The sequence below is a fragment of the Ruditapes philippinarum genome, unplaced genomic scaffold, assembly GCF_026571515.1.
Source record: "Ruditapes philippinarum isolate M1 unplaced genomic scaffold, ASM2657151v2 ctg2855_1_1_1_1, whole genome shotgun sequence".
Classification (NCBI taxonomy): domain Eukaryota; kingdom Metazoa; phylum Mollusca; class Bivalvia; order Venerida; family Veneridae; genus Ruditapes; species Ruditapes philippinarum.
The window spans coordinates 96,277-123,723 of NW_026865398.1; the positions used below are offsets into that span (position 1 = coordinate 96,277).

Genomic DNA, 27,447 nt, shown 5'->3' on the forward strand with positions numbered 1-27,447 from the left:
AACGAACACACACACACACACACAAACAAAACCAACAGAAACATCCATGCTTGAGATATACACATATATATTATATTCTTAAAAATGTATTTGAGATAGCCTGTGATGAAAAATAAATAATTCATTTTGAACCATAATGTAATATTCACAACATTTATCTAACATCACAAGGCGAGACAAGGACGCACAACAATTGTGATCGCACATCGTTTATCAACAATACAAAATGCTGACGTCATTAACGTTGTACAAGATGGCGTCATTGTTGAGTCAGGAAAACACTCGGATCTCATGCAAAAACATGGTGTTTATCATCAGTTGGTAACAGTTCAGATGCTGATTGAAGAAGATGAAGATGTGAATGAAGATGATATCGCCGGTAAGTTTTTTTTTTTAATGTAACGGTAAATTTTACGTCACGTTTCTTGACACCAAGAAAGCGTTCTATACTTGTTTACAGTTTTACAATAAAGATTACATTTATAATGTATTCGTATTCATTTTAATTTGATTGTGTTGGAAACTATATATTACTATACTGCTTATTGTTACACTCTCAAATATGTTCCTGGAACCATTCAGTACCAAGCAATGAGTGTATAATGTGTTGCTCACGGAAACATTGGCTTGCCTATCACTTTGTTTAAACTCACGAGCCCGGCAATCTTTAGATTTCTAGTTGTTTGTTATACAAGGTTTCAGTGTCTATTCTAGGATTCGAAAAACGGGGGGGGGGGGGGATTTTTATCCAAAAGTGAGAATTTATTACATTTGTTGATCTTTTTCCTTCTTTGTCTATGTAACATTTCCCCCCTGCCTCTGAAAAAATAGGGGGGAATTCTTAAAAATATGGGTGAATCCCCCCATCCCCCCTCCTAGAATAGACACTGTAGTTTTCTATTTACTACTTTAAATTTTAGTGATATGCGATGTATGATTTTAATTGTACAATGTTTTTAAAAATAATTTTAGAAGGTGAAGACATGGTACCAAATGGTAGCCCAAGAAAAAGGACCATTTCAGAGAATAAGCAGCTTAAAAAGTCCACATCAAGACAGATTTCTAAGCAGATCTCAAAACCCGGTGCTATCGATGAGGAAAAGGACAAAGAAGAAGAGGTAGATGCCTCAAACTCTTTAGTTTGATTTGGCCAGTGTAGTGTGTAGAGGGTTCAAGATTGTAGTTGAATTTACCATCGTAAACAATCAAGAAGTTTAATAAAAAATATCTTTCGTAATGCTAAGATTTAACGTGTTGGTGTGTCTTTGAAGTTGCTTTTTTTAGATTAAATTATAACTTTAAGTAGTACGAGAGATATTCTTCTAATCATGGTTTGTTTTTGTTACCTTTAGTTACAAAAAAAATTACCCCAACCCATTTACTTTCTATTATGTTTATGCAATTAATTATGAATAATTAATGATGAAGTATTTTGACTTTCTTACAATACATGTACGTCCGTATCTTTACATTTTGCTATGATCTTTATCACAAACTGGTTTAAATTCAGCGCATTCATCGTCATATGATAAACAAATAACATGTTCTACAATACTATAAAAATGGCTGTTATTTCTAAACAGAGGAAAACATAATACTCATAATACTCATTCATAAGGCTTGATGAGCCTTTAGATTATTGTATCATTTTATACACAGGTTGAGACTGCACCAGGAGCTAAATTCTGCCCAATGTTACAAGAAAACAAGCCGGAATTGCCGTTTATACTGATCGGATGTATGGCAGCCGCTGTAAATGGTTGTACTATGCCGGCTTTTGCTATATTCTTTAGTGAAATGATCAAAGTATGTATTCTTCCAATTTCATTTCATTATAAAATAATGATTATTTGATACATTTGCTTTATTTGTTATAAAATTATTCATGTGATTGTTGTTAGAAATTGATCGTGCTATGTTAAGGTTTTAAAGGCTGAACAATTAGAGATGCATATAGGTACCTGCATTTAATAACCACGGCTACTTTTTAAACAAACATTTTACATTTTACTATCGGCAATCCTATAAAGATGAATCCTACCATGGAATCAGTGCACATCCGACCTAAGAATAAGTGCATATCCGACTTTAGAATCAGTGCATATGCGACCTTAGAATCAGTACACATCCGATCTCAGAATCAGTGCATCCGCCCTTAGAATCAGTGCACGTACGACCTCAGAATCAGTGCACATCTGACCTTAGAATCAGTGCACATCCGACATCAGAATCAGTGCATACGCGACCTAAGGATAAGTGCACATCCGACCTTAATATCAGTGCATACGCGACTATAGAATCAGTGCATATATGCGACTTTTGAATCAGTGCATACGCGACTTAAGAATAAGTGCATATCGATCCAAAAATCAGTATATATCACATAAGAATTGCCCATGTGACCTCAGAATCAGTGTACATCCAACCTTAGAATCAGTACATACGCGACTTTAGAATCAGTGCATATGCGACTTTTGAATCAGTGCATACGCGACCTAAGAATAAGTGCACATCCAACGGCAGAATCAATGCCAATATGACCTCAGAATCAGTGCACACCCCACCTAAGAATCAATGTATACGCGACCTAAGAATAAGTGCACATCCGATCAAAAAATCAGTATAATTATATGACATAAAAATTGTACCGTATACGACCTCCTAATTGGTGTATAATCTTTAACAAAATTGGGTGTAAACGGCCTGAAATATAGATGTATATAACTTCACATAAGTGTTTATGATCTCAGAATATGTGTGATGACCTAAAACAATATTTTTGTAGGCGTACACATTGAATTGTATAGGTTTGAAAGACATGTTGCAGTGACGTCGTTTATGCACTGTGATGTTGAACATTATTTAAAGTTTAAGCGATTCAGAAATACTTTATCTATTTCAGGTATTTATGAACAACTACTCGGACAGTTTGTTGTGGAGCATGATGTTTCTTGCTCTTGGTGGTGTTCAGTTTATAACTAATTTCCTACAGGTATTCATTGTATTATACGTCATAACAACCATTTGACAAAACACACGGTTATAAATCTTTTCCTTGGATAATACAAAATTTATTCTTGTTTGATTGTGTAGGAAGTTATAAGCTTATAGACACACTTTCGGATACGTTCCTGGAACCAACCAGTACTTAGTTATGAGTGTAAAGTTTCGATCTCATGGGAACGAGGACTTGCCCTTGACGGATTTTATCCCATTTGGCTAGCGATCGTAAAATTAATCTGAACATGTATTAAACCCATCGTCACATCGCTGTGTTTCAAGAAGCCATCCAGTTAGCTCAATAGGAACATTGTTGGTCCTTAAACTGTGTGCCCCAGGTTCAATTCCCGGACGATGCAGTTCACCTTCATTTTGATTGATCATGTAATCTTTCTAGCATCACTCGCACTGTAACTCTGCTCTGGCATGTAAATAAATTGTAATATCCTTGCGAAAAAGAAGGCAGCTAGCACTGGCAAACTGCTTGACAGCAGTTCAGGAACAACACGTTGTTCTAACGAATTCAAAGTAGTTTACTGCCGTGATCCTGAGGGTAAATAAGCAACAACGACATTCTTTCAAAGTAGATATGTGTGTGTTCACCACGTACTTTTACTATTGTCTTTTTTTCTATCCCAATTGCAAATAATCTTTGTATGAAATAAATATAAATATATGGATGATTTACGAGTAATTTATAAACTTAATCTTATGTTTCAGTCGGTTTGTTTTGGTCATTCCGGAGAAAGATTAACATTTCGTTTACGTTTGAAGACTTTCCGTGCATTTATGAGACAGGATATGTCGTATTTTGATGACCCTAAACATTCCACAGGAGCCCTGACCACAAGATTGGCTACAGATGCGTCACAAGTTAAAAATGTAAGTGCGAGAATCATACTAAGGGAGACAAATAAGTATTGTATTAATTGAACTGTAAGAGCAGTAGTTTCCCTTTTTGTCAAATTAAAGCCATATTTACTCGAATGCAGCAACCAAGAATTAAGCAATTAACTTTGCGATGTGTCTTTTGCGTATTTTCCTTAATATAGTAAGATTCTCAAGCGAGAAGATAACTTGCAAGAATTTAAACGTAAAATATCGTTATAGTTCCCTTGCGAGACTTTACTTTGATAAGAACAAACTTCAAAATGTAAAGTTAATTACGGTGTCCTGTTCAGGTGTAATTAAATGTCGCCTGTTGGCATGCATCACGTAGACCTTTTCACCTTATCTATTTAATTATAACGGCTACATAAAAAAGTTTTAAAAAAACTCGCTGGTAAACAGGCGACATTTTAATTTGCTCTAAAAGGACGTGTAAATAAACTTTTATTTAAATTCTTTCCTCTCGCAACAATTGTTTTATCATTTGCTTTCTTTTTTCCTCGTTTTTTGAACTATTTATTTTGTAATGCTAGGCAACAGGTATCCGTATAGCAACAATGATACAGTCTCTGTTTGGTCTTGTCGCTGCATTGGTTATAGCTTTTATCTATGGATGGAAACTTGCATTCGTGGTCCTTGCTGGCGTTCCTTTAATGGCTTTGGCAGGTAAGAAATACACTGCAATGCTATTTTATTATAAAATCATTTCTAAGTGACTATTACTAAATTTGAGGCCAAAATTGTGAAACAAAAAGCAAGCATAAATACATTTATTTTTGTATAATAAATCGGATGACGACTGTCGTATCAAAGATATATGTGATTTCTCAAATCAAATTTGTTTCTGTTACCATATATTATTGATCTTGGGATTGATGCGATACAATTGTAACTCTTTACTTTTTAAAAAAGGAGATGCAACCCTATTGCATCAAACTCACTTGGTGATGCTTTTATTACAGGTGCTTTACAGTTAAGATTTGTAATGGGAAACCACAAAAAAGATAACGTTGATCTTGAAGCAGCAGGGAAGGTAGGGTTTTGTGTTGCAATATTATCGTGTTTTTTTTTCATTTATGATATCATTGAAACATTAATCAATATATTTGATATGTATTTCTCTTGAAAAAAAACGGTTTTAATTATCTATGTAATGTATGTACTGATTTTATGTAATTAATTAATTATGTAATTAATTGATAAATAATACACCTTAGTTTTATCACTTGTATTCCATATGTCCTATAGGACATAAGAATTGCCTTTAAACTACTAGTATTATTTTTAAAAGTGTTACACAAGTGTTGTCAATTATCAACGAAAAACAAATTAAATTAATGAAAAATGATTGTACATATTTTTTCTAAGTAACAAACTTAAGGCAGATAAAAATGACAAGGTTAATCAAGCGTCAGGGGATAAAAAAATTAAGGACCTGGTGTTAAAACTGACAATTTAATTATAATTGTAGACAGCAAGTGAGGCCATAGAAAATATAAGGACTGTGCAGTCTTTGACAAGAGAACCGGATTTCTTCCATAAATATGCTACTTCTTTGAATAAGCCATACAGGTAAGGAAAAATACTAAATTTATTTTCTGTAACATGTACTATTGTAATTGTTTTTTTTTATAAACATGTTCATTCTTATCAAGAGTAAAAGTCATTTTATATTTATTTGTTATACAAATTGTTTTATTTCATAAGATTAATACTCTTTTTATCAGAAATGCATAATTGCTCAAGAAAGTTTATTGAAGACTTTTATCAATCGGTAATAAAAATATTAGGTTTAAAACCCCCCAAAAATCTAATCCAGTTATGTTTGTAAGCAAGAGCAAGGTGTTATATACGGTACGAGCGTTTTTCATTATTTTGTAACAGTACATGTATTGAAGCAAGTGTTTTTTTTTCAGGACCAATATCAAAGCGGCGCAGCTTACTGGATTAACTCTTGGTTTTTCACAAGGCATTGTGTTCATGATATATGCCGGAGCATTCCGATTTGGTGCTTACATGGTGACAACAGGGGACATGACTCCTGACAATGTGTTTAAGTAAGACTGGTAGTTTTATGTTTGCTTGAAAGTTTTTTGAATGTTGATAGTGACTGGCAGGGATCAAAGCTTCCCCTAATTACATTAATGATTACATTAATAATTTCATTAATAATTACACTAATACACATAGGTGTTAGACTATGCTATTTGTTTATAAACATGCTGAAAAACATCCTATAAGGTTAAATGAAACTTTCTTTTGGGAATTTGAATTCAAAAATATGTATGACAGTTGGCTTAAATACCTTTTTTAAAAAAAACAAAGAAATAAATGTACATAAATGCATACATACATACATACATACATACATACATACATATGTACGTTCCAAACAATCATAGACAGAAAAACAAACATATAAAGAAACATGTATAAACATACAGACAAGCTAAACAAACTCACACACAAACCATTATGCTGATTCATTGCAGTGTTTGCCAAGATGCAAATGATAAATGAATATGTCTTACAGAAAATTCAACAACTGATAAAATACCAAGATATTCCAATATTTTCTAAATTAAAATGTAACAAATGGTTCATGTTAAACAACTTTTTTCAGAGTGTTCTTTGCCATTTCTATGACTGGTATTGTGATTGGACAAAGTAGCTCTTTTCTGCCAGATTACAGTAAAGCGGCCACTGCAGGTGGTCTCATATTTAAAACTTTAGATACTATTCCACTCATCGATGTTTTCTCAAAACGAGGGCAATACTTAGTGAGTATACTTTCTTTTTATGCATTTACACAATTTTTTTAGATTATTTGATTTAAGCATTACACCGAATGAGTAAGTTGTAACATTTTCCCATTCTATAGCAATTGCGGTCACTTCATTGCCAATATTATGAAGGTATCAACATGAAACGTGAAGCATTTATGATGACAAAGAACATTTGTTAGAGAAGGGCCATTCACTTAAAAGCAATATTTTCAGGAATTATTACCTTTTTGAAATAAGAATGTTTGTCAAATAATCCTCAAAAGTAGACAGATTTCAATAATCCAAATTTGGATGAATGTTTCATCATAACAAGGTGCATTTGTAAGACAATAGCATATTTTATTTTTTGACTTGTTATTTTTGTTAAAGTTGCATATTATGAAAAAATGTCATCAACATGAAACTCGGAAACTTGATTATCATGATAAAAACATCTTATGATAAGAGCCATTATCCCTGACGCATTACTTTTAGCTTGTGGATATTTATAAAAATTTGCTTTTCACAATTGAGCGTAAATATTGGTGCACTTGTTATTACATGTATAAATGTCAGTCTAATACACTTGTTATTATAAAGATAAAAGTTCATTTTATTTTCAGTTCAGTACACTTGTTGTTATTCATTTCAGTCTAACATATCTGGACGTGTACAAATAAGAAACGTAACCTTTAATTATCCAATGCGACCAGACGTGCCAGTGTTAAAAGGTATTAATATAGACGTAGAACCAGGGCAAACTGTGCACTAGTAGGTCCGAGTGGATGTGGCAAATCCACGGTTGTGTCTCTTCTACAACGATTTTATGATCCGCAAGATGGGAGCATAGTGAGTAATTTACATTGACGTTTTCTGACAAATAAAAAATATCTCCCTCATGTGAACGTTTTCTTAAGTTTACAAGTTGTTGTAGGCGTAGAATTTGCTGGGTCTTTATCGAAATTATTATTCCTCAATATATCATTCAATTCTAATACCCATACATCTGTAAAACGTTCCCATCGAATCTCACATTCATAGATTCATAGAGATTATTTGCTCGTGTGATATAACTCACATCTTTACATGCCTACAATAATTTATTAAGTTTAATTCCATGGGCTTGCTTATTATATCTTCAGTTAGTATTTAAATAGACAAACAACAGCTCTTTTTGTGTATAATGGTTTTAATAAATTCGTTTGCAGGTATTTCTTGTTGTTCTATTGCTTTGATTCGTGTTAAAGTAACACTTGAAAAAGCTTTTGGGGGATGCATAGTGGATACTGCAATCACTTGAACTGGCACTCATATTTACCAGAGAAAGGCTCGTTGTGCCTCGTAGGCATTTGTCATAACAGTTGTCTTGATTTAAAAAGTATTTACCAATCATGATTGTCTCATAACAATTGAACTATGAAGTTGTTGTTGTTTTGTTCCAGAGTGTTGATGGCATAGATATAAAAGATATCAATCTCATTAGATTGAGACATCTTATCAGCGTTGTAAGTCGGGAAAGCCAGTTTTAAATTTTGATTGTAGTTTTAAACGAAAATTATTACTTTAAGGGTTTTGACATTTAAAAAAAAGGGGAGGTTTGGGCCCCCAATCCCCACAGCACTTTTCAGAAAACATAAAATGACTTTTATTTTTAATTTACCTTTTCGGTACGATATTATTTTTTTTTAAAATTTTAAAACAGCTTAAAATTGTTCAGTTAAAATACTTCACCCGAAATTGAAAAAAATGTAAAATTGACAAAAAAATACACAATTTTTATAAATTTTAAATTTAAAAAGTTGAAAAATGAATAAAAATCCCAAAATTTAAAAAAAAAAAAAAAAAAAAAAAAAACCCCCCTTTCCCTAAGAAAATTTTTCAATGTTAAACAAAAAGGAAAAAAAAATTTTTTAATAAGTTTGTTTTAAAATTTTTTTAAAAAATTTTTTTAAAAAATAGTTTTAACAAACCCCGAGAAAGAAAAATTGATAAAATTTTTAATTTAAAATTTTTGAAAAATTTGTTTTAAAACCACAAAAATTCTTTTTAAATTAAAAAACATTTTGGACTTCTGTTCTGGTTATTTTTTAACAATTTGAAAAATTTTATAGAAAAAAAATTTTAAATAAATTTTAATTTTTTAAACCATAAAAAAAAAGGAAAGTTGTAAAACAAAAACAGGATGGGTTAAGACTTAAGAAAAATTTTTGAAAAAACTTCTTTAAAATGAGAACCATTTTTAAATTGAAAATTTTTGAAATTTAAAAAACCAAAAATTTGAAAATTTTTTGGCAACATGCTATTGAAATAAATTTGCCATTTGCATAAAAAAAATTGGGTTGCTTTTTACTTCTTTTTTAAAAATTTTAAAGGAAACCCAACATTTTCCCAAAAAACAAATTTTCTTAAAAACCAAAAATTTTATTTCTTTTCCCCTTTTTTGGGACTGTCATAGAGATATAGAGATAAAGTAGAGATTGTGTTTGCCTTTTTTAAGAAATTTCTGTTTTTCATTTCTGAAACATAATGTGCCTTTTATAATTTGTTTAGACTGAAAGATTGTTGCATATGAATGAATTATTGTACTTCATGAATGAAAATTTAAGGACTGATGTATATAATGTAAATGTCTATGATGACGTTATGTATTGTGAAATAAAAATGATAACTTGTATAAAAGGTACGTTATTTATTTATTTTAGGTTGTACAAGCGGCGTTGGACAATGCCACAAGAAGGGGGTGAGAACGTGTTTTAGTAGTAATTGCCCATTAGGACTATCAAACTATACAAAAATGCGGATGTTTATATATGTTATAGACGCTGGTAAAAGTTGTCGAGTCCGGCAACCATCAACATTTATTGAACAAAAAAGGATGTGTTACGCCCACATTGGTGTCAGGGCAACAGTTGTCAAAATAATGTTAACTGCAAGACTTTTATTTTTAGGATAGATTTTACTAAGTAAATATAAAATGATAATGATTTATACGTATTGTTTGCATAACATACTATCAGAGGTTTGTAACGAACACAAAAACAATGTACCATTATAATTTCTCTGGATTTGTGAGAGACATTTATTGTTTGATATCTATAGTCAAAGCATTATATGTGTTTCAGGAAAAAAAATATATTCATATTTGTAAATGCTTTCATTTTTTTTAAAGTGTTTTTTTCTTTTGAAAATTTTGATTATTGTAAAAATTGTTTATATGCTGTTGTTTTAAAAAAAATTTAAAAAATAAATGAAATTTGGACAAAAAGTTTCGTTTTGAAATGTGTTTGTTTGAGTTTACATTATTTAATTTCCCAAATATTTGGGCCCCCCCTTACGGGGGATAAAAAGGGAACTTAAAATTTTACCAAAAAAAGGTGAGATATTAACTTTAAAACCCCCTGTTTGCAAAATTTTAAAAAACTTTACATAACGGTAATCAAGTTATGGCCACTTTTTGTGTAGTGGCAACATATAGGGATCAGTTCTCCGTCGTCTGTATGTCTTACTGTCCGTCCGGCTGTCAGTCCGTCACAAAACTTGTCCGAACTACTCCTCAGAAACTACTGTTGCAATTGTTTCCAAACTTTACAGGAATTATCAAGTTTTGTACATATCGTCGGCATTTTCCGATTCTGATCAATAATTTTTGTCTGAGTTATGGCCCTTTAATCATTTTTATTTTCAAAGTTTGTCCGGACTACTTTTCTTATACCACTGTAGCAATTTCAAACGAGATTTAACAGGATTATTAGCTCAAGAACTTGGCATAAATTTCAAGGCTTTTTCCCGCTTCAATGACTTTTGGCAGAGTTATGGCCTTTGAATAAAAAGGTGTTTTTGGGTGTTGTCAGCTGCCACAGAAATCTTGGTGCCAACTACTTCTTTGTAAACTACTTGGTGCCATTTCATCCAAACTTCATAGAATTATAAGAAAAAATAAAATTATAAGTACAAAGTCCAGTTTTGTACATATTCATCGACTTTTCTTGTTCAATAATTTTCGTTATAAAGTAATCGTTCTTTCAATTGGTTTAATTTATCAAAGTTTGTCTCTAAACGATACCCTCTTAAATACTAATGCAATTTCATTGGAACTTTATAGGATTGATTGGTTAGGTTACGTACATGCGCATAGTACCACGGTTTAGTCTACTAGAATGAATTTTGGGGGCCCTTCAATAAAAAGATGTTTTTTTTATTGAATCTCCTGCAAACAGAAAGCTGGCCACATGGGGATTTGGGTTTTCATGGGGGCGGGTTAAAAAAAAACACCGAAGGTCCTGTCTGAAAAATTTTGAAACCCAAAAAATTTTTTTTATTGAAAAAAGGCCGGGAAACAAAAGGGTTTTAGCCCCTAAGCTGCCCGGAAATTAGGGGGGTTTTTAATTGAAAAGGCCAAAAAGAAAATTTTAAATCATTTGTAGGTTGCCCCCAAAAATTTAAAAATTTTCCCGGGGGCCCTTTTTTTTCCGGCCTTTTTTTAGGGAATTTTCTTGTAACCCCAGGAAAAAAAAGCCCTTTCCCCGTTTGGGTAGAAAAAAATTGGGAAGCAAAATTTGATCCATGGAAGCATTGTCAAAAAAAAAATTTTAAATTTTAAATTTGCAAGGAAAAATTGGTTTGATAAAAATAAAGTTTTTAAACCAAGGGATTTTTTAATTTTTAAAAAAAATTGTTTTTTTTAAAAACCCTTTGCCTTTTTAAATTTTCATAAATTTCCTTTATTTTATTTTATTTAAAAAATCAAGCGTGGGTTTTGTTTTTCCATTAATTTGGGAAAGGGGGGTTTAATTGGGTTTCGGGCCCAAAACCCCGTACCCCTTTTAAAATCCCCGGAAAAGTAGAAAAAAAAAAATTTGGGAAACCACAGAAAAATTTTTCCCTTTTGGGAAATAAGGTTTAAACCCCCTTTTTCAGGGCCCTTTTTTTTTATTTTACTTTTTTAAAACATTCTAAATTACCCCAATTAAGGGGTTGGGGACAAACTTTTCCTTTGGGTTAATTTCAAAATTATAAATTTTTGCGTTTTGGGTTTTGATTTTTTCCCCTTTTCCATCAATGGTTTTTCCCGCCCGTGCCCGGTTTAAAGGGTTTTTTAAAATTTATTTGTATGCTTTATTTTAAAGTGAACGTGTCTTTTAAAATTTTTTAATGGGGTTGTAAATTTTCTAAATTTTTGCATGAAATTACCCAAAACCGAATTTTTTTTTAAAAAGGGTTTTAAAAAAAGTGGAAGATCTAAATAAGACGACTGGTTGTTTTCATAATAAAGATGTTGTTGTCAATTTTTTTTCACATTTTTGCCCAAAAAAAAATTTTTTTGATTCATTTATAATTTTAAATGATGTGAGGAAAAAAATTGGGGGGGGTAAATATTTACAAAATGGTTTTAAAAAAAAATTTTCAAAATTTATAATTTAAATAGTTTTATTAAAAGCGCGTTGTTTGAAGGGGAAACTTAATTTTTGGATTGAACGTTATTTTGTGTTCCCCTGAAAAAAAAATTTTAAAAAATTTTTTACACCCAAAAGCCAAAACAACATTAAAATTAAAAGGGGAAAAATTAAACCAAAAATTAAACGACTCTTCTTTTTGGAAAAAACATGTGTGGGGGAAAAAAAACCAAAAGGGTTTAAAAAAAACGGAACGTTTGAAATGGAAACAAAAGAAAATGGGTTTGTTTTTACTTTATTATTTGATTTATCTTGCAGTTACATCACAGTGTTATATGTATGATTTGATATAACACATGCGTATAGACAAACGCGTGTATTTAGTCGTTATTGCACTTTACAGCTTAAAGCGTCGGGGTTTTTCAACAAAGTCTAAAGAAAAAGATAGTCAGTAACTGTTACCGTTGATATATATTTATTTCTTTAAAAACTTAAAAGGTTTCCATAATGGGTCAAACAAGGTAACAGTGTTGTTTCATAGCGACACTCCTTCAAATGAATCTTTTGTAGTTTAAAGGGAAAAAAATCCCAATTTATTAAAGCTAAAATTTTGCTTAATTACGACTTCTGAACATCTACTTTTAATTTTAAAATACTTGTAATTTGTTGCTGCCTAGGTTAAAAAACTAATTTTGTACTTTTGACAACATTTTTACTCTTCTGAACATCTTTTTAATTTAAAAAAAACAATAACTACGTATCTGGAGGCATGCTGCTTTAAAATACATGCAATGCTGCAGAAGCAGCGTCGGTTAGGTCATTCATTTTTTTTATTGATATCCTTTATAAGGTAAGGTGATTGACTGTGTAATAAGCAGCTTTAATAGAAAACTAGTTATCATTTTATCTGCTTTTATTTTCTTTATGCAGTTTATTCTGATCTAGACAGAAAATTATAAATATATGTTTCATAACAAATATGTTGTAAATGTGTTTGCTTGCATAATAATTGGTTGATGCATATTTTCCATGCATTAACATCTGCATACACACCGAGAATTGTAAGCGTTGAAAGTGAACACGTCGTACAATTGCTCTGTAACTCAAGTTACACCTAAATACTGTCAGTCTATACTTTTTATATTAAAACCGGTTTCCAACCAATAACTCGACATACCATGATCTTGGCCAGATCATCAGTATTTATTAACAAGTCAATGGGTCAAATATCAAAGTCACATTCACCTTGTATGTAAAAACGGTTGCTAACAACAAGGGCTTTTGTAAAAAAAAAGACGTTTAAAAAAATAAAAAAACAAATTCTGGGGAAAAAATATCCAGTCTTATTTATGTTTACAAACCCCCAGGGGGTCCCTTTAATTTTGTATTCCCATTACTTTATTAAAGGGACAGTAGGTACATATTTTGTCAAATTTAAAATTTCTTTACAATTTAAGTTAATTTTTTCTGTTTCTCCATTCAAAAAAGTTTGTAAAAAATTTTCCCCCTTCGATCGTTTTTGATAGATCTTCAATGAAACGCGTCAGTTTTATGACATAAGTAACAAGTATTACCCGGATTATATTTTTTGCCTGAATCTACATGTATATTTTTATTTTTAATTTTTTAATATTTTTTATCCTTTTTTAGAGGAACACATTTTTTTTGGAAAAATTTTACAAACATATAAATCATTTATCCGGAAAAATTTAATTTAAAAATTTAAAAATTTTAAAAATAAAAATTTAAAATTTTTTAAAAAAAAAATAAAACAGCCAAAAAAAAACAAACCAAAACCGTTTTTTTTAAAAATTTTTCACGCCCCCCCAAGGTCATAAAATTTTAAATTAAAAGAACCCCAAAAAAAAACAATTTTTCCCCCATTATGTTAACAAAGGACCTCCTTAATTTGTTCTTTTTTGAATTTCAAATTATAATTTTCCCCCCGAGGTTTTTCCCCTAAGAAAAAAGGAAAAACACATGCTAAACTGTTTTGGAAGATACTTTAAAAGGGCCTTCCCAATTATCGAAAATAATGAAAAATTAAAATGAAAGGTTGTGAGTTTTATATACAAATGTTAATTATGTAGTAAACCGTGGAGCAAATTATCATTTAGCTCATTTGTTAATAGCAAAAAAAAAAATCCCAAAAAAAACCCCCAAAAAAACAAACAAAAAAAACAAAAAAACAAAAAAAAAACAAAAAAAAAAAAAAAACTAACAAACCACACAAACAAGCAAAAAAACAAAAACTTTTCATTGAACTTACATTCAAAATAAAATTAATACTTTGGCATACATGTAAGTACAAATATTCGTGTTTTTTCACGACAGATAGAACATTTTATGAAAATCTACCAAATATATAATTTTAACTTTCGACTATCTTTCCAGCAGTAACATTAAAATATGTTTTCAGAGATACAAACACAGCAGAGGAGAAGAAGGATGATAGAAAGACAGCGTCTCTTAGAAAACTGGTAATTTATATTAAAAAGCGTTTCTCTGAACTAGAGTAGCGTCGTCTAAAATTTAAAAAATGAAAAGTAGCATAGTATATTAGCATTTACCTTGAACAGCCTTTTCTTTCTTTAAAGTAAACCATCTTAGTCTTTATCGAGTAAGTTACCAAGTCATCAAACAAAAGTTTCTTTTATGCTATATAATCATACATTATTATTTGTTAGTTTATAATATTATTATTAATTTATTTTTCATTATACAGATCCTTCGATAGTGGAGGTTTTGGGGACATTTAACTCCTTGAATTTGGCTACTGACTTCAAAATGTAATGTCATGCCATTATCTTTGGCCGTACATAGCAGAAAATATGAATACAGATGCTATAAATATGTGATTGTCTGGCATTCATTACGTCAGTACAATACAGTATGCACTCCACTCAATATCTACATTTTTAGAAATAATAGTCTTAACAAAAATCACATATTTCAGATCAACAATGATTATTACAATTACATTATACATATTTCATACGTAATATACTTATTTAGTTCAGAACAGCCGATCGTTTGGACATTTTCCTCATGTTTATGGGAGGTTTGGCAGCTGTTGTCCACGGTGCAGGCTGGTCAATATTGATTCTATTCTTCGGTGATATAACCGATCTATTTATAACAGGTACGGTACATTTTCTCATTTTTTTTCTGTTTTATTACAATTTTCCTGAATACAAAGTTCACGGCGTGTATCACGTCTAACATTTTATGATTTGCGTGGGCAAATGACAGTATTGTTTTTTTTTATTCATAACTATGAAATTAGTCCATTATTTTGTTTGGACAAAGAGTTGAACCCTCTTATTAGTTAGTAACACGACAATTGGAAAAAACAGATACAAAAAATATTACAAACCTTAATGGCAGAATATAAAACCCGTTCTCTTCTTTTGTATTGTATTTCTGGCCTTCGCATTTAGATAACGTTAAGTTGCCCTGTAAATGAACGGTATTGTGTGTTGTAACTATAAACAAATAATAAAGTTGCATGTTTCAAAACAGTTTTCTCTCACCGCTTAGGGTTTGAATCCTGCAGAGGGCATTCGATTATTTTACGGAACGTCTGTATATCTACTCAGGTGCCTGAAAACCAAGCTATAAACTTCTTGAATAACTGTCATTCGCTTATCCCATAACTTTACAAGTTTGATTTTGTAAACAGCACGTCTTTAAGAATGTAAGCCATTTACAAGATATAACGGATATTGATTTTTGCCGAAGAAAAATAAACGTATAGACTCATGTTTTTTAGATATTTTCTTTTAGGCGTTATATTTATGCTCAGAGGGGCTTGCAATTGGTATTAGTCTCGTAAAATCATACATATCGGTTTTCATTTAACATAAATGGTCTCTGTTAAGATTAATTATTTTTGTTTCATTGAAACATAAGTTTTTCGAATAACCCATGTTTTACTATTTAAATTTGTTTTGGGCTCACAGTTAAATTGATTCAAACGCACTTCATGCCTATCCTTTGAAGATCAGTCGGAACATAACTTTAAAAACACTACGTTAAATGTTGTATATGCGTTATATTAGTGTGTTGTTATTTCAAACGCATCACAAACTAAAGCGTTTTCAGGATTTTTACTGGAGAAATTGCGGATAGGTACGCTCTTGATATGAGGGAAACTTTTGATTAAAATGTTAATAACGTTCATGTAAAATTGCAATTGAGAATTACCATTTCTGTTCACCTCCCATTCACCATTTATTGTGCATAGTATGCAACTTTACATTCATAAATATCGGGTAAACATTTTGCAATTCCTGCATCTTTGTTTCATAATAAATAATATGTTTATACAAGGACGGTATTTCAATATAGAATATAAAAAAATGGTCAAAGACAGAAAAGGCCGGGTTGCATTTGTATACCAAATATCATGTTGCTGTGATGTTACGAAAAAATATACCACTGACCATTAATGTCGAAAATTTAACTAAGTCGTTAAACAGGATGTGGATGAGCAACATACCTGAAATCGAATCCCACGGTATGGGATTACGTGTCAATGCTATATTCCAAATATCAAGAGATTGCAATAAGAAGTTTCTGAGAAAACTGTTACGAAAATTTCCTACCATTGACCATTAATGTCGAAAAATTAACTAAGTTAACAGGTAGTGGGTGAGCAACAGCCCTGAAATCGAATCTCACCGTTATGGGATTACGTGTCAATGCTTTATGCAAACTATCAAAATGCTGTGATAAGTAGTTGCTGCGAAAATTTCCTTACATTGGACCATTTTGAACAATTAACTAAATGGATAAACAGGAAGTTGAAGAGCGACAGACCTGAAATCAAATCCCAATGTATGGGACTACGTGTCAATGCTTTATGCCAAATATCAAGAGGCTGTGAGAAGTAGTTACTTAGAAAACTTACAAAAATTTCCTATCATTGGCCATTTATGTCGAAAATTTAACTTAGTCGATAAGCAGGAAATTGATGAGCGACGGACCTGTAATCAAATCCCACTATATGGGACCATGTGTCAATGCGGTATGCCAAATATCAAGAGGCTGTTAGAAGTAATCACTTAGAAAACTGTTACGAAATTTTTCCACCATTGGCCATTAATGTCGAAAATTTAACTATGTCGATAAACAGGAAGTGGATGAGCGACAGAGTCTGACCTAAAAGTGAATCCCACAGAATGGGACCACGTGTCAATACTGTATGCCAAATATAAAGAGGTATTGATAAGTAGTTGCTGAGAAAACTGTTACGAAAAGACTTTCACCGCCCGCCCGCCGCTCACTATGCACCATACTATAACTCGGGTCTGCATTAGTGCAACCGAACCAAAAATGACATTTAATAATAAAACTACTTAATGGACCGAGAACTAATACATTAACACCGTATATAAACTGGAAACCATAAGGGTATTTTAAGTTTAAACATTGTTACTTTTTCAAAAATAAATAAATGAATAAATAAAGATAAATAAATATATAAACAACCTAAACATAGACATAAAAAGCAACAACAGCCATCTGCGACAACCGCCTCCTCCATCTCCAAGCCCTCATAAAGGGGGGAAAGGAACAGAAAAATGAGCAACAAACAAATAAAAAAGCAAAAAAATATGTAATGTCATTTCACGGTTGTCTTTCCTATTTTTCTGCTGTTCTTTTCTCTTGTATTTTTTTTCTAATTTTTTTTTTTACAATAATTATTTTGTTCCCTTGTTTGGTTTTTAGTGTTATGTATGCAACATATCACATGTATATAATTTATCTCTGAAAAGTTGGTATTTCCAATATTATAATTGTTCTATTTTTAGAACATGTATGTACAAGAAGTTTCCTAACTGTTGTAGAAAATTGTAGATTATGATTCATGCATTATATTTAGATAGAAATTTCCAGATTATTCTTTATTATTGAAGATGCTAGATTATGATTACTGTAGAATATAACAGACGTATCAAGAATGATCTTAGCTAGTATATATTAGGGGATATTTTTCATTTTCTTTTCCTTTTAAGTCATCAGTTACCTTTTAAGCCATCAGTTACCTTTTAAGTCATTAATACACTTGTAGTATTATTCAACTTGGATATTAATTAATTTAGTGGCAGATTTATTGGAGCTTGGATTTTTAAAATAGATTAAATTATTCTTATGGATTTTATTGTGGGAATTTATTCTGTGTTCTTGGATTTAACTTGGATTTAACTGTGCTGTTCAAAAAGGGATCATTCCAGGATCAGACTAGACATTTGAGATTTATATTTTTATTTGGACTTTAGGTATTTGTTAACATAAATTTTTCTTTAATTTTTCTTTAATAGTTTTTCTGTAATAAATTTGTTATTGTTACTGTTTGTTGCTGGCTTTTCTTTCTCGTTACGCCTGGTCGTCACATTAGTGAACACTTCAGTTGCGGCCTTGAACTCAACTGAGGGACGTTATGATGAGTTTAATACACAGATGACCAAATACTCGTTGTATTACGTATATATCGGAGTAGCAGTCTTCGTAGCGTCTTACATACAGGTAAGGGCATTTCGCAAACGTTCCCCATCACCATTCCAAAAATATAATAATAATAATAATAATAAAAAAATCTTGCAAAACTTATATTAAAAACGCAATATATCGTGTCCTTCTTAGCACATGCCCTCCATTATTGTTTGAAATAGCCTAATGAATTACAATTAAAATGAAAACAACATTCAAATTCTAAAATTTAAAACCTTTTTATTGTGTGTCTATCTGTGGTTATACAAGAAATAGATAAAAGGTATCTATTTCTCTGGCACTACGTTTTTTACACACAGCATGGAGGCCATGTTTTTATTAAGGTCCGATAAACTGCTTTTCTTAGATTTAAGTTTTTGCAAGTTTTTTGTATAATATTTTTATGCTGCAAAAAAAGCAAAAAAAAAAAAAAAAAACCAAAAACATTTGTCTGCACTAAAACAGACATTTAACTAAATTTTTCCATTCATGAAATGTGCAAAAAGTGTGTAAAACTGCAAAATATTTTACTTGGTCTTTAGTAAATTAGCACACTCAAGGAAATATACTTATTGTTAACTTTTTTTTTCTTTTTTTATAATAATCCCAAAAACATAGACATAGTCGTGTTCTTCACTTTACATTGTGAACTTTGTTGCTAAATGAATTTTGGCCTACTGTCACTAACGACCAACTTTGTGACAACAAACATGGCTGTCAAAGCACCTTAATCTTAAAATTCTATGCCAGGTATGCTCATGGACAGTGACTTGTGAAAGGCAAGTTCATCGGATACAAAAGCAGTTTTTTCGCGCCATTTTGCGACAAGAAATTGCTTGGTTTGATGCACATCAAAGCGGGGAACTTACAACAAGATTGGCTTGGTAGGGACATTTCATTGTTGAGAATAAATTCATCTTAAGTTTGTTCTTGGGTGTAATATTAGAACGGCATCACTAATACATACCTTTATCATAACAATTTGTTCATCTTTACTGACATATTTTACACTAATATGTCTTTATTCATCTGACAATAGGATCCATTTATAAATTACATAAACACTTTCATACTTCCCGAAGGGTAAGCATAAAGTCGTCGCTTAGTCCGTCTGTCCGTCTGTCCGCCCGTTTGTCCGGGCATAACTCGGAAACAACAAGAGGTATCAACATGAAACTTTGCAATTGAGTAGATGAGCAGTGCATAAAAGGCATAACTCTGCCTAGCCTAATTATAGGGTTATTGCCCTTTGTTCATTTTTACACTTTGAACTTTGTACTCGACATTGCATTAAAACTAGGAGAGCTATCAACAAGACACTTTAAGGTTAATACAGCTCATTAAAATAGAAGTACAGTGCAAAAGAATCATAACTCTGCCCCGTGTGATTTTGAAGTTATTGTTCTTTGTTCATTTTTACACTTTGAACATTGTCCGCAACAGATCATCTACCTTGCCTTATTTTGGAGTAAAAGTCCTTTGTTTATTCTTTCACTTTAAAGGTTGTCTAAGAAATAGCTCTGAATCCATAAGTAGTATAAAAAAATAACTTTGTATGCAGATAGATCTCATAAAATAAAAATGCTGTGCAATTGAACATAACTCTGCCTTGCCTAATTTTAGTGTTACTGCTCTTTGTGCATTATGCAATTTGAACATTGTCCAGGACTCTGAAAGTATATAATATATTAAAAAAGACACATTGTACGTAGATAGTTCTCATCGGGTAGACGTGTAGTGCAAAAGAACCATAACTATGCCTTGTTTATCTTTGGAGTTATTGCCCTTTGTTCATTTTTACACTTTGAACTTTGTCTGGAACATAGCTCTGACACTATAATAGATATGAACAAGAAACTTTATAGGTGAATCTCATTGGGTAGATTAGCAGTAAAAAACTGTACCTTTGCCTTGCCTTACTTTGGAGTTATTGCCCTTTGATCATTTTTTGCACTTTTGTCTGGGACATTACTATGAAATTACAAGAGTATCAACGAGAAAATATAATGGTAGATAATCTCATTAAGTAAAAATGCAGTGGAAAGAACAGTAACTATTCTAGGTTTGGAATTATTGCACTTTGAACTTTGTCAGGGACATAACTCTAAAACCAATATAATTATATATTTATGTATACTTTTCTGTGTCCAAACATTATTTGGGGAGCATTAACGGTTCAACCGGCTCTTGAATATTAATGTGATAACTAAATGAAGTGAAAGTGCGACTGCATTTTTATACATATTTACTCAATTTCTTCCAGTGACCTTGACAGGGTTCGGGAAGGTCTTGCCGACAAGTTTAGCTATGCAATTCAGTTTACAGCCCAGTTTTCCTTTTGCTTTGCTATTGGGTTTTGGAAAGGCTGGAAACTGTCGTTTGTAATAATGTCATTATCACCCTTACTTGCAATAGGGGCAGCATTCAAGTCAAAGGTAAATTCAATCACATCTTCTCGACCCTTTCCATCAAACTTCGGATAATAATTGATAATAGCCGAGATTTTTCAATTGGGGTAAACTAAATCTACTGTTATGTCCCCTTACAATCGTAAAGTAGGCAGGGAACCATCGTAGGACACCAACTTTAAATTATGCCAGAATCAGGCTTGAATGAATCTCTAATAAACACAATGTAAATCAAGTAAATATAATGCTAATTCATAAAAAAACTAGTTCGTAACCATTAGGGAGTTACTGATAAGGTAACTTAAATAATATACCCTGCCTTCAGCCCAAATATGCAGTACATTTATTTGGTAAAATTCGGACTTGTTTAATGGAATCCGCGATAGGTTTCATTGCGCTTGCCTAAACCATAATATTGATAATGCCATTGTTTCTTCAGCTGATAGCTAACTTCTCTAAGCGAGAACAAGAGACTTATGCTCAAGGGGGCGGTGTAGCAGAAGAAGTTTTGTCTTGTATAAAGACTGTAGCGTCCTTCAATGGCCAGAACCAAGATTTAAAACGGTAATTAATGCACTATTATAACACAACGTAGTTCGATATTTTTCGTTAAAAGGACACCACAGAAGGTATAATATTTATATCATTTGATGGTGGTCTTTACTAATTACAATGAATGATTTTTTTTTCCAGAATAATCATTTTTATTTGGCAAAATATCCTAGAAATGATAAGCGTTTAAATGCTTTTAACTCAAATAAGATTAAGAATCGCATTTGCATGTTTAACTGGACTTCAGTCAAGTTTCTTAACCGTTATACATTGAAAACAGATGTTAAAATGTTATGCCTACTCATTATTATACAAATAGTATTATAAAAATAACACATGTCTTTTAGGGTAATACTGCATAAAGTGAGCGACACGTGCTATTTGTTTTAAATTATTAAAGCGAACCAACATTTTAATATAGTGAAAGATTGTAAATATAGCAGACCAGCCAAGGGAGAGAAATAGAGCTTCTTAAGTCTATATACATTACTCGCCCATGGGATTTGTTGAATTCAAGAATGATTGATCGAAATTACACACATCACGTCACATAAGGCTATATAATAAAATGTTAACGCGAGTCATAATAAATACAAATATTTCATGCTTAAATTGTTTATAATGTATGGTTGCTGATATTTGTCATTCGTGTTTTTGCCCTGTGACCTCGTCTAGCGAAAAGTCGAGCATTAACAAGTTTAAAAGGCGGAGGCGCGGAGCGAAAACACGCTTTTAACAAGGCCGGGGGCGAAGTTTAATAAGTTAAACTTCGATCCGCGGAGACGCGGAGCGAGATTTAAGAAATAAAACGGTGGGGCGCAGCGCGAAAACACGCTAATTAGCGGGGGGCGCTGCGCTAAGTTTCATAAAACTTAGCCCCGCGACCCCGCTAATAAGCGTGTTTTCGTCCCGTCTCCAAATGAAAAGGAGAATTTACAATTTGAAATTGCGGGGCGGAGCGAAAATGCTAATAAGCGAGGGAGCGGGTTGAAGATTATTAAACAAAACGTCGCCCCGATGGGGCTCGGAGCGAGATTTTAGAAATAAAACGCTAATAAGCGGCGGGGGCGAACTTTTATTCATTAAACTCCGCACCGCACCCTCATTAATAAGCGTTTTTTTCGCCCAGCGACCCAACAAAGCGAAATGTCAAGAATAAACCAATTAAAATGGCGGGGGCACGGAGCAAAAACACGCTTATAAGCGGTGGGATTTATTTGCGTGTTTTCGCTCCGCGTCCCCGCCGTTTATTTCAGAAATGAGATTTATTTATCAAACTACGCCCCGCACCCCAGCTTATAAGCTTGTTTTCAGTCAGGGTCCCCGCCATTTTATCTTGGTAATTCTCGACTTCTGGCGTTGCGGGAGTCGCGGGCAAAAACTCGAATGGCATTAATCAGCATCTATAATTATGATTCGTACGTTTTCAGATATGAGGAGAAACTTGAGTATTGTAAAAATCTGGGTATCAAGAAATCTTATATCACAGGAACTGGTCAGGGATTCCCAATGCTCGTCATGTTCTCAGCATACGCCCTTGCTTTCTGGTATGTACACTATCGGGGCCAAAAACCTAGGTCTGTAGCGATTCGCCGCGATAACGATTTGCCACAAAGTATTACACGTTGTCGTATATTTTAAGCAGCCTCCATGTTTTATATTCTGTCGGAAATCAACTATGTGTTGTTTCAATCTAAGTATTTCAGTAATTTTATTTTGGAAATGTGCCTCATATCACCGTTAAGTTTTCTTCAATACAGCGTCCAGAGAACTATTTACAATACGTCAGTGACTTTCATACCTAAATGTACAAGATCGGGCTTTACCAGTAAAAATATAGGGAGCGAACTTACATATAAGATGTATCGAGAGACTTCCGTTTTATGTACTTTATCATCGGTAAATTTTATTTTCAACCTTAAGTCTCTTGATTTGACAATTATATGAAACGACTTATCTAGAAACGAAAAGCTGAAGGTCGCTTTAATAAATAATGACTTATCAGAAGTGAATATTTTTCATCACAAATGAGACTCTCATGAGTGCCTCAATACAAATTTACACTATGGTTAACAACTCTGTAATGCGTTTTGTAAAATATTGCATATCTGGAGCATGGTTCCAAATTTTAAATATGTTGAATATTAAAATCAGTTAGGACTCAAGAACTTTAATAAATATTAAAAAGTTCAAGTACATTAATTTTGATAATTTGAAAAAAATATGAGCTATAATTATAACTATGATTGCTGTTAATTTTTCAGGTATGGCACCGAGCAAGTGAAGTCCGGCGATATGACAGGCGGGACGGTTATAACGGTAAGAAATGAATGAATGAATGAATAAATAAATAAATAAATAAATAAATAAATAAATAAATAAATAGCAAATGATAAACCTCTAAATAGGAGTTTAATTATTATATGTATGGGAGGTATTGAACAAGAAGGGTTTGATTCAATTTGATTACAATCCGCTCCAAATTTACGCTACGCGTAAGGATCTGACGAACTCCTTCTTGTAACCTTCAAAGCAGCCAATCATTGACGACCTTTTTATTTTTGAAAGCGAGCGATTGGAATTGAGCCCTCGTAACTCTGGAGTTGTGTACAATAGTAATAATAATATTCTTTTAAAATATTGTTACAGCAGTTTAATTATATTGTTGGTTATAAATTCATTATGACATAATAACAGCACACTTATATGTATCGTTATATCAGTCAACATCTTTTTTTCAGGTGTTTTTCTGTGTGCTGATAGGCACGTTTTCCATTGGCAATATAACTCCTCATCTAACAGCAATCGTTGGGGCGAAAGGTGCCGCCGCCGTGCTTATAGATATAATTGACAACGTAAATATACCTTTTTCTAAATTAGCTCCCTTGTTATAAGTTTTCTATATGGTTATAAAGTTATATATATCAAGCCTAGTCCTCTCATGTAATCTGAATGTTCTTTTCGGGGTGGGAAAGAAGAAGTCAAGTGTTTGTGGTTGATATTCTAACACAATGCAGTTATGTGGTATAGGTATAATATAAATATGTTTGAAAATTGTTTAAGAGGCATAATTTTATACAGAGATAAAAAATCAACTGTGGTAAAAGCTTTAAATTTAAAAACAATTTTAATTTTTTTTTCCTGAAAATAACATGATTTATTTTATTTTTCCCTTTTATAAGTTTTCACCCAAACAACAAACTGGGTTTCCTATTTAAGCGAAATATCATAGGAAATTAAACAATGTTTCTCTTTATATAAGTTAAATGTGTTGTAAAAAAAACTTTCTCTTCTTTGTAATATTTTGAACATAAGGATCCGGAAATTGACGCAAGCTCACGTGACGGGGAAGACCTGCAGGACATACACGGAAATATAGAATTTAAAGATGTCGACTTTACCTACCCGACCAGAAAAGATGTTTCGGTAAAATTTATTTTAACTATAAATACAGTAAAAAGTAGTTCTAAAATACAATGTTCAAGCTGCCTAATCGATTACAATTTATGTGCTCCATAACATTTTAAGAACAGTTTTTTTTTTAAATGAAGGACTAATAATTTTGAAAGCAGTAATTTCAATAGAGTCCATGACACTAACATTAAATACAAAAGTACTAAATTAAATAATTATAAAGCAAGCCAAACATAGATAAAACGAAATCAAAAATTTTCAATATGTATTTAAAACATCGTGTTATGAATAAACTGCCAAGAACGGCATTCATGCAATTTACAGCTTATTGTGACATAACATTATTTCTTTCTATAAGTTAACCCATTTGTGTTAAATATATTCTTTACTGTGTTATTGCATGTATAAGAAATTGACAATAAATTACTGAACATAAGAATTCTTAAAACTGAGACAAAATAAGAATATTTTTATTTTAGAGGTTTTTTTTGTTGCACAATCGCAGTTTATCATATGTAGATATAGATATTTTTGACAAGCTATATAGCCCAATATAAACGGCTGTTCGAGGATACGTGGATTGATCAAAAAGTTATTGGCCTGGTGTAGTTCCGGTAGTCAGAGAACCCAAATTATGGTCTTACTTTTCAATATTATCGCCTTCTACATCAATGAACTTTGCTCACCTCTGCTCCAACTTGTTTAACCCTTCAAAAGAGAATTTTCTATTTTGGTCTCAAAGAACTCATGGACAGCTTCCATGACACCTTCATTGGTTCCAAAACGTCTACCATGAAGCTTGGTTTTCAGTGTCGGAAACAGGTAGTAGTCAAACGGGGGCAAGTCTGGTGAACTGGAGAATAAGGGGGGGGGGTGTAGTGGTGCGGAAGCCGCAGCAAGTTGAAGCAGCCATCGCAACTAGGGATTGGTGAGCTTGCGCATTGTCATGCAGGAGCACAACGCCTTGAAGCAGTTTGCCCCTCCTTTTACGCGCAGACGTCTCAATTCGCCTGCAAAGTACGTACCGTGTATGGTACGGCCTAGCTCAAGATAGTCAATCATGTTTATCCACTGACATTTCCCAAAACAATTAAGCCATCATTTTCCTTGCTGATGGTACCTTCTTGAATTTCTTTGGAGGGGTGAACCAGGGTGCTTCCACTGCATGCTCTGTTGTTGTTTTAATTATTGATCGAATAGATAAACCCATGTTTCATCCTCAGTTACGATTCGGTAGATTTAATCGGATTATCCTCGTAGCTAGACAAACTGTATCTTGAAATGTCAAGCTTGGTCCGTTTCTGGTCGTCAGTCAACTGTCTTGGGACCCATCTATCGGCAACATTTGACATGCCATAGACATCAGTAAGAATTGCCTGAACTGAACAAAGCTTATACCAACTTCCAAAGCAATCTCGCCCTCTGCCTCACATGACCAGATCGTGCACATCTTCGGCAGTTTCATCGATTGTGGCCTCTTTTAGCGCCCAGGCCGCTCATTATCTCCAATGCTCTCCCTGCCCCTCTTAAATTCAGCAGCCCATTCTGTCAAAGTGTTATAGGAAGGGGACTCCATTCCTAGTGTATCCATGAAGTCTTCATTGCTTTCCTTGGGGACATCCCTTTCTTACAGAGGTACTTAATGACGGCTCTGATTTTAACTTTTGCCATATGGTCTAAATGACACACACCTCTACTGATCAAATTGTGTTTTATGTAACTTTATCGGTATAAAACGCGTGTAACTCGGTCAGTTATCTTTAATATTATATCGGTATCGACATATCGTATGTAAAGGTCAGTGTAGTGGCTAGAAGTATATCGGCCGAGAACTTTTTGATCATACGAAAACCTAATCCTTAAGGCAAACTTCTTTTATTAGAAGAAACATATGAAATCCCCTCATAGTCAACTGCAGCCGTGTATATTATTTGTTATAACGATTTTGACAGGTGATATGGCCCTATTTTAACGGCAACCTTGTTTATGTAACCAGCCTTTAGGCAAGGCTTATATTTTACAAATAACCGTTTATATACGGTTATAAAAAGAGTGAAGAATCTATCTTTAAAACTAATTTATAATACTTTAAACTTTGTTTTTAAAGAAAAAGTGAGATTTCGTAATAAATTTTACAGCAGCCGTGAATATTAAACGTTTAAATACTGCACATTTGTAACGCTTTGTTTGGATAGATTATCGCGACTTTTATATATTTTTATATAAACGTCACAATTATCCAATGAAAAACAACGATACAAGCATGCGGTATTATAAATACCGAGGTAATATATTTCAGGTCCTGAAAAGTTTTAACATGAATGTAAGATCTGGTGAGACAGTTGCTTTAGTTGGACCAAGCGGTTGTGGCAAGTCAACAGCTGTTAATCTTGTACAACGATTCTATGATCCTGACAAAGGGAGTGTAAGTTTAAACATTTTTGTATAATCACATGTTATATCGTATTTTAGTATTTGCCTCACTCAAATGTATCCAAACCCTAACCCAAATCTACGTTAAATAACTAGGAA

General features: G+C 32.5%; 2 protein-coding genes across 4 annotated transcripts in view; both read left to right on the forward strand.

Moving 5' to 3' along the window:
* LOC132728854 (ATP-dependent translocase ABCB1-like) overlaps positions 1-27,447 on the forward strand; it is a 66,870-nt gene that overhangs the window by 25,594 nt on the left and 13,829 nt on the right. Inside the window, exons 1-12 of one of the 3 annotated variants that reach the window (XM_060714540.1) lie at positions 12,293-12,328; positions 14,466-14,526; positions 15,062-15,188; positions 18,450-18,577; positions 19,292-19,425; positions 20,805-20,976; positions 21,389-21,513; positions 22,932-23,048; positions 23,766-23,820; positions 24,243-24,356; positions 24,817-24,927; positions 27,215-27,340. In XM_060714540.1, coding sequence (XP_060570523.1) covers positions 12,309-12,328; positions 14,466-14,526; positions 15,062-15,188; positions 18,450-18,577; positions 19,292-19,425; positions 20,805-20,976; positions 21,389-21,513; positions 22,932-23,048; positions 23,766-23,820; positions 24,243-24,356; positions 24,817-24,927; positions 27,215-27,340 — 1,290 coding nt within the window. In that variant the 5' untranslated portion in view covers positions 12,293-12,308. Of the gene's footprint in view, positions 1-12,292; positions 12,329-14,465; positions 14,527-15,061; positions 15,189-18,449; positions 18,578-19,291; positions 19,426-20,804; positions 20,977-21,388; positions 21,514-22,931; positions 23,049-23,765; positions 23,821-24,242; positions 24,357-24,816; positions 24,928-27,214; positions 27,341-27,447 lie in introns of those variants that run through there. The other 2 variants (XM_060714537.1, XM_060714538.1) reach the window with 2 other exon arrangements.
* Positions 152-8,158, forward strand: LOC132728855 (ATP-dependent translocase ABCB1-like). Its single transcript, XM_060714541.1, has 12 exons — positions 152-379; positions 973-1,118; positions 1,660-1,806; positions 2,903-2,992; positions 3,721-3,882; positions 4,422-4,554; positions 4,851-4,921; positions 5,360-5,460; positions 5,805-5,945; positions 6,512-6,668; positions 7,306-7,502; positions 8,096-8,158. The coding sequence occupies exons 1-11, from the start codon at positions 292-294 to the stop codon at positions 7,423-7,425; spliced, it is 1,356 nt and encodes a 451-aa protein (XP_060570524.1). The 5' UTR covers positions 152-291; the 3' UTR covers positions 7,426-7,502; positions 8,096-8,158.